Source organism: Pituophis catenifer, unplaced genomic scaffold (assembly GCF_029215685.1).
Source record: "Pituophis catenifer annectens isolate HBS135680 unplaced genomic scaffold, rPitCat1.0.hap2 SCAF_4, whole genome shotgun sequence".
NCBI lineage: Eukaryota > Metazoa > Chordata > Lepidosauria > Squamata > Colubridae > Pituophis > Pituophis catenifer.
The window spans coordinates 127878901-127891173 of NW_027256884.1; the positions used below are offsets into that span (position 1 = coordinate 127878901).

The 12273-nt window shown below is 40.5% G+C and overlaps 1 protein-coding gene across 1 annotated transcript in view; it reads left to right on the forward strand.

The window, feature by feature from the left end:
- The window catches only part of MOGAT2 (monoacylglycerol O-acyltransferase 2), a 22724-nt gene extending 14055 nt beyond the window's left edge, over positions 1-8669 (forward strand). The window contains exons 3-6 of the mRNA XM_070944080.1: positions 2442-2646; positions 3879-4053; positions 4863-5062; positions 8515-8669. Of these exons, the coding sequence (XP_070800181.1) occupies positions 2442-2646; positions 3879-4053; positions 4863-5062; positions 8515-8669 (735 nt within the window). The remainder of the gene's footprint in view (positions 1-2441; positions 2647-3878; positions 4054-4862; positions 5063-8514) is intronic.
- The last annotated feature ends 3604 nt before the right edge of the window (positions 8670-12273 follow it).

Below are 12273 nucleotides of genomic sequence, written 5' to 3' on the forward strand. Positions count from 1 at the left end.
GATATAATAATAGAGATGATAGATAGACAGACAGGCAGACAGATAGATAGCGATAGGAAGATAAAGATAGAAGACAGAAGATAGAAAGATAGAGATAGGGATAGGGATGGAGAGAGATGGAGATAGAGATAGGGATGGATGGATGGATGGATAGATAGATAGATAGAAATAGGAAGATAGAAGATAGATAGACAGAGATAGAGATGGAGAGAGAGGGATGGAGATAGGAGTGGATAGATAGATAGATAGATATAGATAGATAGATAGATAGATAGATAGATAGATAGATAGATGAAAGATAGATATAGAAAGAAAAAAATAAAATAAAAGAGATGATAGATAGAGAGAGAGAGAGAGAGAGAGAGAGAGAGAGAGAGAGGCAGGCAGGCAGGCAGATATAGAAAGATGAAAGATAGATATAGATAGAAAGATGATAGAATAATAGAGATAGACAGACAGATGAAAGGAAATAGAGAAATAGAGATGATAGATGATAACTAGAGATAACTAGATAGGTACAGACATAAACAGATGAGAGAGAGATGAGAGAAAGAAGGGTGGGGAAGAGAGAGAGAAAATGAGAGAGAGAGAGAGAGAGAGAGAGAGAAACCCACTTCTTAAGGAATAAAAATTGTAAGGACAAACGGGGGAACATGATGTACCCAACCAGGGCAGGTCAGAGCCGCGAGTGAGCTCCATAATAGCCTCATTAATCAGAAGGACGAGTGAAAGGGGCCCACTGCAAGTGGCTCGTCAGCAGCTGGGCCCTGTCTGTGCCTGAAGCGCCTGGTGATAAATTAATCCCAGTGAGCAGACGGAGCCTGGACATTCAGGAGGAGAATAGCTATTAGGTTATTGTTATTATGTGCTCAGATCATTGAGCGTGGCAGAAAAATAAAATGGCAGCTGGGCTTTGAGAAACCAGGCGAAGGGTCATCATAGAATATAAGTGTCAGAAGGGACTTCAGGGGTCATCCAATCCAACCCAGTATAACCAGAGGTGGGTTTCAGCAGGTTCTGATCAGTTCTGGAGAACCGGTAGCGGAAATTTTGAGTAGTTCGGAGAACCGGTAGCGGAAATTTTGAGTAGTTCGGAGAACCGGTAGTGGAAATTTTGAGTAGTTTGAAGAACCGGTAGCGGAAATTTTGAGCAGTTCGGAGAACCGGTAGCGGAAATTTTGAATAGTTCGGAGAACCGGTAGCGGAAATTTTGAGTAGTTCGGAGAACCGGTAGCGGAAATTTTGAGTAGTTTGGAGAACCGGTAGCGGAAATTTTAAGTAGTTCGGAGAACCGGTAGAGGAAATTTTGAGCAGTTTGGAGAACCGGTAGTGGAAATTTTGAGTAGTTTGGAGAACCTGTAGCGGAAATTTTGAGCAGTTCAGAGAACCGGTAGCGGAAATTTTGAGCAGTTCAGAGAACCGGTAGCAGAAATTTTGAGTAGTTCGGAGAACTGGTAGCGGAAATTTTGAGTAATTTGGAGAACCGGTAGCAGAAATTTTGAGTACTTCAGAAAACCAGTAGCGGAAATTTTGAGTAGTTCAGAGAACCGGTAGCGGAAATTTTGAGTAGTTTGGAGAACCAGCAAATACCACCTCTGGATGGTCCCAGAGTCGGGTGGGAATGGAGATTTTGCAATATCCTTCCCCCAGGAGTGGGGAGGGAATGGAGATTTTACAGGATCCTTCCCCTGCTATGCTCACCAAGCCACGCCCACCAAGCCATGCCACGCCCACCAAGCCACACCCACAGAACCGGTAGTAAAAAATTTCGAAATCCACCACTGAGTATAACCCATCCTTTCACCCATCTTTCTTACAAAAGAACGCTGAGACACCATAAGAGAGCCACTTTGGTTTAGTGGTTAAGGTACCAGGCTGAAAAGCAAGAGATCAGGAGTTCAAGTCCTGCCTTAGCCAGAAAAGCCAGCTGGGTGACTTTGGGCCAATCACTAGGTTCCACTTTAGGTACGAAAGCTAGCAAGGTGACTTTGGGCCAATCACCAGGAGACTGAGAGTTCTAGTCCCGCCTTACTAGGCACAAAAGTTTGGCTGGATGACTTTGGGCCAATCACCAGGAGACTGAGAGTTCTAGTCCCGCCTTAGCTGTGAAAGCCAGGTGGGTGACTGGGCCAGTAACATTCTCTCAGCCCAATCCTCCTCACAGGGTTGTTGTTGTGAGGAAAATAAGGAAGAGAAAGGTGGGTTGGATATGTTTGAGTTATTTGTAAGAATAATAAAGGCAGGATATAAATAAATTAATAAAATAAAATAAAATAAAATAAAATAAAATGAAATCGAAATCGAAATAAAATTAAATTAAATAGAAACAAAATAATAAAATAATAATAAAATAAATGAAATGAAATGAAAATAAATGAAATGGAATAATAAAATAAATTAAAATAATTAGACAAGTATCCTAACTGTCTTTGTTCTTACAGCTGGTGAAGACGGTGGATTTGGATCCAAGCAAGAACTACATTTTTGGCTTTCATCCCCATGGCATCATGGTGGCTGGTGCCTTCATTAATTTCTGCACCGAAGCCACCGGCTTTTCCAAACTCTTCCCAGGACTGAAGCCTCACATGATGATGCTGAATTTGTGGTTTCGAGCCCCCTTTTTCCGGGATTACTTGATGAGTGGAGGTAAGCCAAGTCCTCCAAGGCCCCTTCCATCTTCCCTTCCCTTCCCTTCCCTTCTCATTTTCTATTTTCTATTTTCTGTTTTCTATATTCTCTTCTCTTATTTCCTATTTCTTATTTCCTATAATCTATTCTATATTCTCTTCTCTTCTCTTCTCTTCTCTTCTCTTCTCTTCTCTTCTCTTCTCTTCTCTTCTCTTCTCTTCTCTTCTCTTCCCTTCCCTTCCCTTCCCTTCCCTTCCCTTCTCCTCTTCTCTTCTCTATTTTCTGTTTTCTGTTTTCTATATTCTCTTCTCTTATTTCCTATTTCTTATTTCCTATAATCTATTCTATATTCTCTCTTCTCTTCTCTTCTCTTCTCTTCTCTTCTCTTCTCTTCTCTTCTCTTCTCTTCTCTTCTCTTCTCTTCTCTTCTCTTCTCTTCTTCCCTTCCCTTCCCTTCCCTTCCCTTCTCATTTTCTATTTTCTATTATTTTCTATTATTTTCTATTGTCTATTTCCTGTTTTCTATATTCTATTCTCTATATTCCATATTCCTCTTTTCTATATTCTATTCTCTATATTCTATATTCTCTTCTCTTCTCTATTTTCTGTTATTTTCTATTTTCTATTTCCTGTTTTCTATATTCTCTTCTCTTCTCTTATTTCCTATTTCCTATTCTATTCTATTCTATTCTATTCTATTCTATTCTATTCTATTCTATTCTATTCTATTCTATTGCATTCCATTCTCTATCTCTATTCTATTCTATTCTATTCTATTCTATTCTATTCTATTCTATTCCTATTATTTCTTTCATTCTATTCTATTCTATTCTATTCTATTCTATTCTATTCTATTCTATTCTATTCTATTCTATTCTATTCTATTCTATTCCATTCCATTCCATTCTCTATCTATATTCTATTCTATTCTATTCTATTCTATTCTATTCTATTCTATTCTATTCTATTCTATTCTATTCTATTCTATTCTATTCTATTCCATTCCATCCCATCCCATCCCATCCCATCCCATCCCATCCCATCCCATCCCATTCCATTCCATTCCATTCCATTCCATTCCATTCCATTCTCTATCTATATTCTATTCTATTCCATTCTAGATGACCTCCAAGGCCCCTTCCAACTCTGTTATTCTGTTATCCGCTGTTAAGGCTATTTGTGGGTTGTTTTTGTTGTTTTTCTGCACAGGACTTTCATATTCCTTCTCTTTCCTGCTTTGCTTCCCCCAGGTATAATTCCCTCGGACAGGGAATCCGGTTCCTACGTCTTGAGGAAGAAGGAAGGGGGGAATATCGTGGTCATCGCTGTGGGAGGGGCGCAGGAAGCCCTGGATGCTCGCCCTGGAGCCTACACCCTCTTGTTGGAGAACCGGAAAGGCTTCGTTCGGCTGGCCATAGAGAATGGGTAAGTAGGAACAGCTTCTGGGGGGTCATGTCCTCGACTTACGACCGCAATTGAGCCCCAAAGTTCCCTTGCTAAGCAGGACAGTTGTTTAGTGCCCCATTTTACGACCTTTTTGCCTGGGTTGTTAAGTGAATTGCTGACGTTGTCAAGCGAATCACGTGGTCGTTAAGCGAACCCGGCTTCCCCCGCTGACTTCGCTTGGAAAAAGAAGAAACACTGCCCCGAATTTGTCACAGATAGTCCTCGGTTTACAACAGTTCATTTAGGGATCGTCCCAAGTTACAACGGCACTGAAAAAAGGGGCCGTTTTTCACACTTACGACCGTGACAGCGTTCCCCCCATTGTTCACCTAATCAAAATTGAGATTCTTGGCCACTGGTTCATGCATAGGATGGTTGCCGTGTCCTTCGGTCATGTGATCGCCTGGGCCATGTGGTCATATGATCAAAATTCAGACTCTTGGCCACTGACTCCATAGTTATGACGGTCGCGAGTGCCCTTGGAGTCACGTGATCCCCATTTGCGACATATCCTGACAAGCAAAGTCAATGGGGAAGCCGGATTCACTTAACAACCAGGTTGCTAATTTAACACCTGCAGTGATTCGCTTAACGACGGTGGCAAGGAAGGTCGTAAAATGGGACAAAACTCACTGAACGAATGTCTCGCTCAGCCGCAGAAATCTGGGGCTCAACTGGGGTCGTAACTCGAGAACGACACTATATTTGCAGCTACCCAGCCTTCCTCCGTTCTCCCAACCTGTTTGGTTCCATCTTTCCTTTCTTTTTTTCTCTCTCTCTTTTCCTAGGACGACGCTCGTTCCCGTCTTCTCCTTCGGAGAAAATGAGCTGTTCGACCAGGTCGAAAACCCCAAAGGATCGTGGCTGAGATGGACGCAAGAGCTTTTGCAGAAGATCATGGGGGTCTCCTTGCCCCTCTTCCACGCCAGAGGGATCTTCCAATACACCTTTGGATTTATCCCATACCGGAAGCCGATCTACACCGTGGGTAAGTCCTCGTTTCTTAGGTGGCATCCAGAAAGAAGAGGCAGGTGGAACGAGGAAGGGGCTGCTGGACACGATCCTCCTTCTTTGAGGATTATTCTATGTCAGGGGTGTGAAACTCAAGGCCCGCGGGCCTGATCTGGCCCACGGGGGGCTTAGATCTGGCCCGTGGGGCTGCCCTGGAAACAGCGAAGGACCGGCTTCCGGTGCCTCTGCCAGCGAAAACAGCACTTGGGAGGGCCGCGTGCAGCCCTCCCAGACCCCGTTTTTGGCCGCAATGGCCTCCTGCAGCCCTCTGCTAGCGAAAACGGAGCTCCATTTTCACTGGCAGAGGGCTGCAGGAGGCCATTGCGGCCGAAAACATGGCCCCGGGAGCACGTGTGGCCTACCCGAGCTCAGTTTTCACTGGCAGAGGGTTGCAGGAGGCCGTGGCAGCCAAAAACGGAACACGGGAGCCCATTTTCACTGGCAGAGCGTTCGGGCCACCACAGGCACCCCCAACACGAGTGTCGTCAATCTGGCCACGCCCACCCTGGCCATTCCCACCCTGGCCACGCCCCCCTGGTCCCTCCGAGGTCAAACACAACCCTGATGTGGCCCTCAATGAAATCAAGCTTGACACCCCTGGTCCATGTTGCCTCTTATTAGCCGTCCCAGGTAGACGAGAAAGGAAACACAACCGGATATGCTAAAACTATGTTACAGCCAGTAACTTACGGCTAAAACTATGTTACGGCCTCGACTTACGGCCACAATTGAGCCCAATATTTCTGTGGCTAAGCGAGACAGTTGTTAAGTGAGTTTTGCCCTCCCCCCCCATTTGACGAACTTTCTTGACAGAATTGTTAAGGGAATCGCTGCCGTTGTTAAGTTAGTCACATGGTTGTTAAGTGAATCGGTCTTCCCCATTGACTTGGCTTGTCAGGAGGTCGCAAAAGGGGATCACGTGACCCCAGGACACTGCGACCGTCATAAATATGAATCAGTTGCCAAGCATGTGAATTTTTATCACGTGACCGTGGGGATGCTGAAGAGGTCGTTAAGTGTGAAAAACGGTCCTAAGTCCCTTTTTACAGTGCTGTTGTAACTTTGAACGGTCACTAAATGATCTGTTGTAAGTCGAGGTCTACCTGTAGGGCATTTTAAGCCATGTCTGTAGGCTGCCTAGAGCCACCTTTGGTGAAATGGGCAGCACACAAATTAAGTTAAGTTAAGTTAAGTTAAGTTAAGTTAAGTTAAGTTAAGTTAAGTTAAGTTAAGTTAAGTTAAGTTAAGTTAAGTTAAGTTAAGTTAAGTTAAGTTAAGTTAATTTGAAATGAAATTTGAAATGAAATGAAATGAAATAAAAAAGAAAAGAAATGAAATAAATAAAATAAAATAAAAAATAAGCTAAAATATAAAATAAAATAAAATATAGTTAAACTAAAATAAAATAGTAAAGTAAAATAAAATAAAATACAGAATAAAATAATAAAATAAATAAGAAAGGAAAGGAAATAAAATAAATAACACAAGGTAGAATAATGAAACCATAAAATAAAATAAAGGCAATACAATAAAGAAAAAATAAAATAAGGTCAATAAAATAAAATAGACGAAAATAATAAAGTAAAGTAAGTTAAATCAAATAAAAGAAAGAATAGAGTAGAATAGAATAGTAAAATAAAACAAAGTAAAAGAAAAGAAAAGAAAAGAATATAATATAATAATAAACTAAACTAAACTAAACTAAACTAAAGCAAAGCAAAGCAAAGCAAAGCAAAGCAAAGCAAAGCAAAGCAAAGCAAAGCAAAGCAAAGCAAACTAAACTAAACTAAACTAAACTAAACTAAACTAAACTAAACTAAACTAAACTAAAGCAAAGCAAAGCAAAGCAAAGCAAAGAAAAGAAAAGCAAACTAAACTAAACTAAACTAAACTAAACTAAACTAAAGCAAAGCAAAGCAAAGCAAAGCAAAGCAAAGCAAAGCAAAGCAAAGCAAACTAAACTAAACTAAACTAAACTAAACTAAACTAAACTAAACTAAACTAAAGCAAAGCAAAGCAAAGCAAAGCAAAGCAAAGCAAAGCAAACTAAACTAAACTAAACTAAACTAAACTAAACTAAACTAAACTAAACTAAACTAAACTAAACTAAAGCAAAGCAAAGCAAAGCAAAGCAAACTAAACTAAACTAAACTAAACTAAACTAAACTAAACTAAACTAAAGCAAAGCAAAGCAAAGCAAAGCAAAGCAAAGCAAAGCAAACTAAACTAAACTAAACTAAACTAAACTAAACTAAACTAAAGCAAAGCAAAGCAAAGCAAAGCAAAGCAAAGCAAAGCAAAGCAAAGCAAACTAAACTAAACTAAACTAAACTAAACTAAACTAAACTAAACTAAACTAAAGCAAAGCAAAGCAAAGCAAAGCAAACTAAACTAAACTAAACTAAACTAAACTAAACTAAACTAAACTAAACTAAAGCAAAGCAAAGCAAAGCAAAGCAAACTAAACTAAACTAAACTAAACTAAACTAAACTAAACTAAACTAAAGCAAAGCAAAGCAAAGCAAAGCAAAGCAAAGCAAAGCAAACTAAACTAAACTAAACTAAACTAAACTAAACTAAACTAAAGCAAAGCAAAGCAAAGCAAAGCAAAGCAAAGCAAAGCAAAGCAAAGCAAACTAAACTAAACTAAACTAAACTAAACTAAACTAAACTAAACTAAACTAAAGCAAAGCAAAGCAAAGCAAAGCAAACTAAACTAAACTAAACTAAACTAAACTAAACTAAACTAAACTAAACTAAACTAAAGCAAAGCAAAGCAAAGCAAAGCAAACTAAACTAAACTAAACTAAACTAAACTAAACTAAACTAAACTAAAGCAAAGCAAAGCAAAGCAAAGCAAACTAAACTAAACTAAACTAAACTAAACTAAACTAAACTAAACTAAACTAAACTAAAGCAAAGCAAAGCAAAGCAAAGCAAAGCAAAGCAAACTAAACTAAACTAAACTAAACTAAACTAAACTAAACTAAACTAAACTAAACTAAAGCAAAGCAAAGCAAAGCAAAGCAAAGCAAAGCAAAGCAAAGCAAAGCAAAGCAAACTAAACTAAACTAAACTAAACTAAACTAAACTAAACTAAAGCAAAGCAAAGCAAAGCAAAGCAAAGCAAAGCAAAGCAAAGCAAAGCAAAGCAAAGCAAAGCAAACTAAACTAAACTAAACTAAACTAAACTAAACTAAACTAAAGCAAAGCAAAGCAAAGCAAAGCAAAGCAAAGCAAAGCAAAGCAAACTAAACTAAACTAAACTAAACTAAACTAAACTAAACTAAACTAAACTAAAGCAAAGCAAAGCAAAGCAAAGCAAAGCAAAGCAAAGCAAACTAAACTAAACTAAACTAAACTAAACTAAACTAAACTAAACTAAACTAAACTAAACTAAAATGTTTTTCTCCTGTTTGACTCGTCCAGTGGGGAAACCTCTTCCGGTGGTGAAGAAACACAATCCCAGCCAAGACGAAGTCGATGAGCTCCATAAGAGGTACCTGGAGGCTCTCTCCAAGCTCTTTGAGGAGCACAAATTGAAGTACAACGTGCCAGAAGACACGCATCTCTCTTTCATATGAGACACCAAAGCCACAAACTTTGGCGACAAAGAATCGGAAACATCGAAGCCGCAAGTGACAAAGTGAATCTGCCATGGAAACCAGAGATATTCCTTTTGGGACCAATGGACAAATTGTTGGAAAAAAATAAAACCTCACAGGGATTTTTTTTATATATATAGGATAACAGTGGCGAGACTTTTATATGCGTAACGGTGAAAGGTTTTGACATGGCCTACGATGGAAGACGGGATGGTGAAATCAATGGAACTGACAGAGATGGCAAAATTGACAGCTTGGGCAATGCGACCTGTGGACTTCAACTCCCAGAATTCCCGAGCCAGCCAGGAAATTCTGGCTCAGGAATTCTGGGAGTTGTAGTCCACAGGTTGTTAAAGGGGCCATAGTTGAACAAACCTGAATTAGAGAAAAGATTCATTTTAATGCTGATTGAAAGTCCCTTTCCTTGTAAAACGGGGGAAAAAAATGAAATTAGAAAATATGCATTCGCGGACGAGATAGAATAGAAAAAAATGAAAGCTATATTGTAAATTTAGATTAAGAGGTTAATGGAAGCTAATATTTACATGTGTTGTGGAAAATCATTTTCCACATTTCCAACATTTCCAACATTTCCAAATGATCGGAAATCATTTTTTAAAATATTTTTCTGTTTATTTCTGCACTTTTAGCTTTGCAACCTTTCGTTCTTCGCTTTTTTCCTCTTTTCTCTTAGTTATCGGTTCCTGTTAATTTTTATCTCGCTCGTTTAAAAGATCTAATAAAGTTATCTAAGAAAAAGAATCTTGACGTGACAGATCAAATAAGAAGAATGTTTTTCCTACCCCAGTGACTGTCATCCTTGTTTTGTATTGGTCCTCTTTTTTTTTTCCTAGGGGGTGAAGATTAAAAATAGGTTTTTGAGTTCAAAAGAACATTTTTAACCTGAGGAGATTGTTGTCCAAACAAGAAGAATTGGACAATAATCAGAAGAAAATGAGGAATAGGGAAATTAGCAGAAACAAATTGTATACAATGGGGAATCTGTCTAATGCAGTGTTTTTCAGCCTTCGGCACCTTTAAAACTCCCAGAATTCCCCAGCCAGCATGCTTCAGGATGTGTGGACTTCAACTCCCAGAATTCCCAAGCATGCTTTAAGCTACGTGGACTTCAACTCCCAGAATTCCCCAGCCAGCATACTTCAGGATGTGTGGACTTCAACTCCCAGAATTCCCCGGCCCGCATGCTTCAAGATGCGTGGACTTCAACTCCCAGAATTCCCTGTTTCAAGCTGTGTGGACTTCAACTCCCAGAATTCCCAGGCATGCTTTAAAATACGTGGACTTCAACTCCCAGAATTCCCAGGCATGCTTTAAGATACGTGGACTTCAACTCCCAGAATTCCCAGGCAGCATGCTTCAGGATGCATGGACTTCAACTCCCAGAATTCCATGCTTCAAGCTGTGTGAACTTCAACTCCCAGAATTCCCAGGCAGTATTGATTCAAGATTTGTGACTTCAACTCCCAGAATTCCCCAGCCAGGACTAGAAGACCTCGAGGGTGCCTACTAATCTTAGGATTCTCTGTTCTATGTTCTACCTGAGTGGACTCACGTCGTGCGATAGCATCGAGACCCCTGGGCTATTCATTAATGCTAAATTTTGACCTCTGATGCCCACCTGCGATGGGTGCCTGCGATCTGTTAATACAGGAGCCATAAAAGCCGCAAAGGAATTCGCGTAGCTTGATGCTAAAGGGAGGAATAGATCAGCTGGGCTGAAGATGAGCCTGAGAGGTGGGTTCCCCCCCCCACACACACACACTTCCTAAAGTCAACAAAGAACAAAGAACAACGGATGGAAACTGAACAAGGAGAGATTCAACCTGGGAATAAGGAGGAATTTCCTGACAGTGAGAACAATCAACCCATGGAACAGAAGTTGCCTTCGGAAGTTGTGGGAGCTTCATCTCTGGAGGCTTTCAAGAAGAGACTGGACTGCCATCGGTCAGAAATGGTGTACGATCTCCTGCTTGGGCAGGGGGTTGGACTAGATGACCTCCAAGGTCCCTTCCAACTCTGTTATTCTCCAAAGCCCCTGAAGGCAGGACAAGAAGCAACGGATGGAAACTAACCAAGGAGCCTTGGTGGCGCAGCAGACTAAAGCGCTGTTAAAGTAGCACCAGCTGCCTGCAATTACTGCGAGTTCAAATCTCACCAGGCTCAAGGTTGGCTCAGCCTTCCATCCTTTCGAGGTCGGTAAAATGAGGACCCGGATTGTGGGGGCAATAAGCTGACTTTGTATAAAATAGAACACCACTTGGGCGGGGGGCGGGGGGGCAAAGCCCTACTAAGCAGGTTTGTATAAGTATGAAGGCTATTGCTTAACGCATTGTTAGTTAGTTAGTTTAGTTAGTTTATTATATTTATATACCGCCCCCTCTCCCGAGAGACTCGGGGCGGTGAACAGCCAGCAAATAAAATACCCAGATACAAAATTTAAAACAATATTAAAATCCAATTAAATCAATTTGGCCCATAGTTAAAAACCCTATATTGCATTGTAAGCCACCCTGAGTCTCTGGAGAAGGGCAGCATATAAAGTGAACCAATAAATAAATAAATAAATAAATAAATAAGAAAGAAAGAAAGAAAGAAAGAAAGAAAGAAAGAAAGAAAGAAAGAAAGAAAGAACATAGGACTAAGGAGAAATTTCCTGACACCTAGAACAAGTTCTAGGTTGGTTCTTTCCTTGATTAGTTTCTGCGAATATTTTATTTAATATAACAAATCGACACTGACATGCTTAACATATGAAAAACAGCTGCAGGAACTGGGCCTGGCTAGTCTAGTGAAGAGAAGGACCAGGGGAGACATGAGAGCATCTTCCAATATTATTTGAGGGGCTGCCCCAGAGAGGAGGAAGGGGGTCAAGCTATTCTCCAAAGCATCTGAAGGCCAGACAAGGAATAACATATGGAAACTGAACAAGGAGAGATTCAACCTGGAAATAAGGAGGAATTTCCTGACAGTGAGAACCATCAACCCATGGAAGAGAAGTTGCCTTCGGAAGTCGTGGGAGCTTCATCCCTGGAGGCTTTCAAGAAGAGACTGGACTGCCACCTGTCAAAAATGGTGTAGGGTCTCCTGCTTGGGTGGGGTTGGACTACATGACCTCCAAGGTCCCTTCCAACTCTGTTAATCTGTTAATCTGTATCTGAAAGGTGAGAGCCTCAGGTAGATAACTGGCCTGGCCAGTAAAAATATTGATTAGACAAGTTTAAAAGCAGTTTGTTCTGCGTCTTTCTTGTCATCACTTCAAAAAAATACTTGAAATCCGCTGAGTTCATAGAACAAACTAGAGTTGTGGTGTTTTCACCAATATTACTGTGTGTCATCGGAGCCAGGTTGTCGCATGAATTGAACACAAGGAGCCCCAAATTGTCTGGTAGTATAGTTTTAAGGTTCAGTGTAACACATTCTCTGTCCGTTGCCTAGAGCAGGGTTTCTCGGGCCAGGGAATTCTGGGAGTTGAAGTCCAGGCATTCTGGGAATTGAAGTTCAGGCATTCTGGCCAGGGAATTCTGGGAATTGAAGTCCAGGCATTCTGGGAATTGAAGTTCAG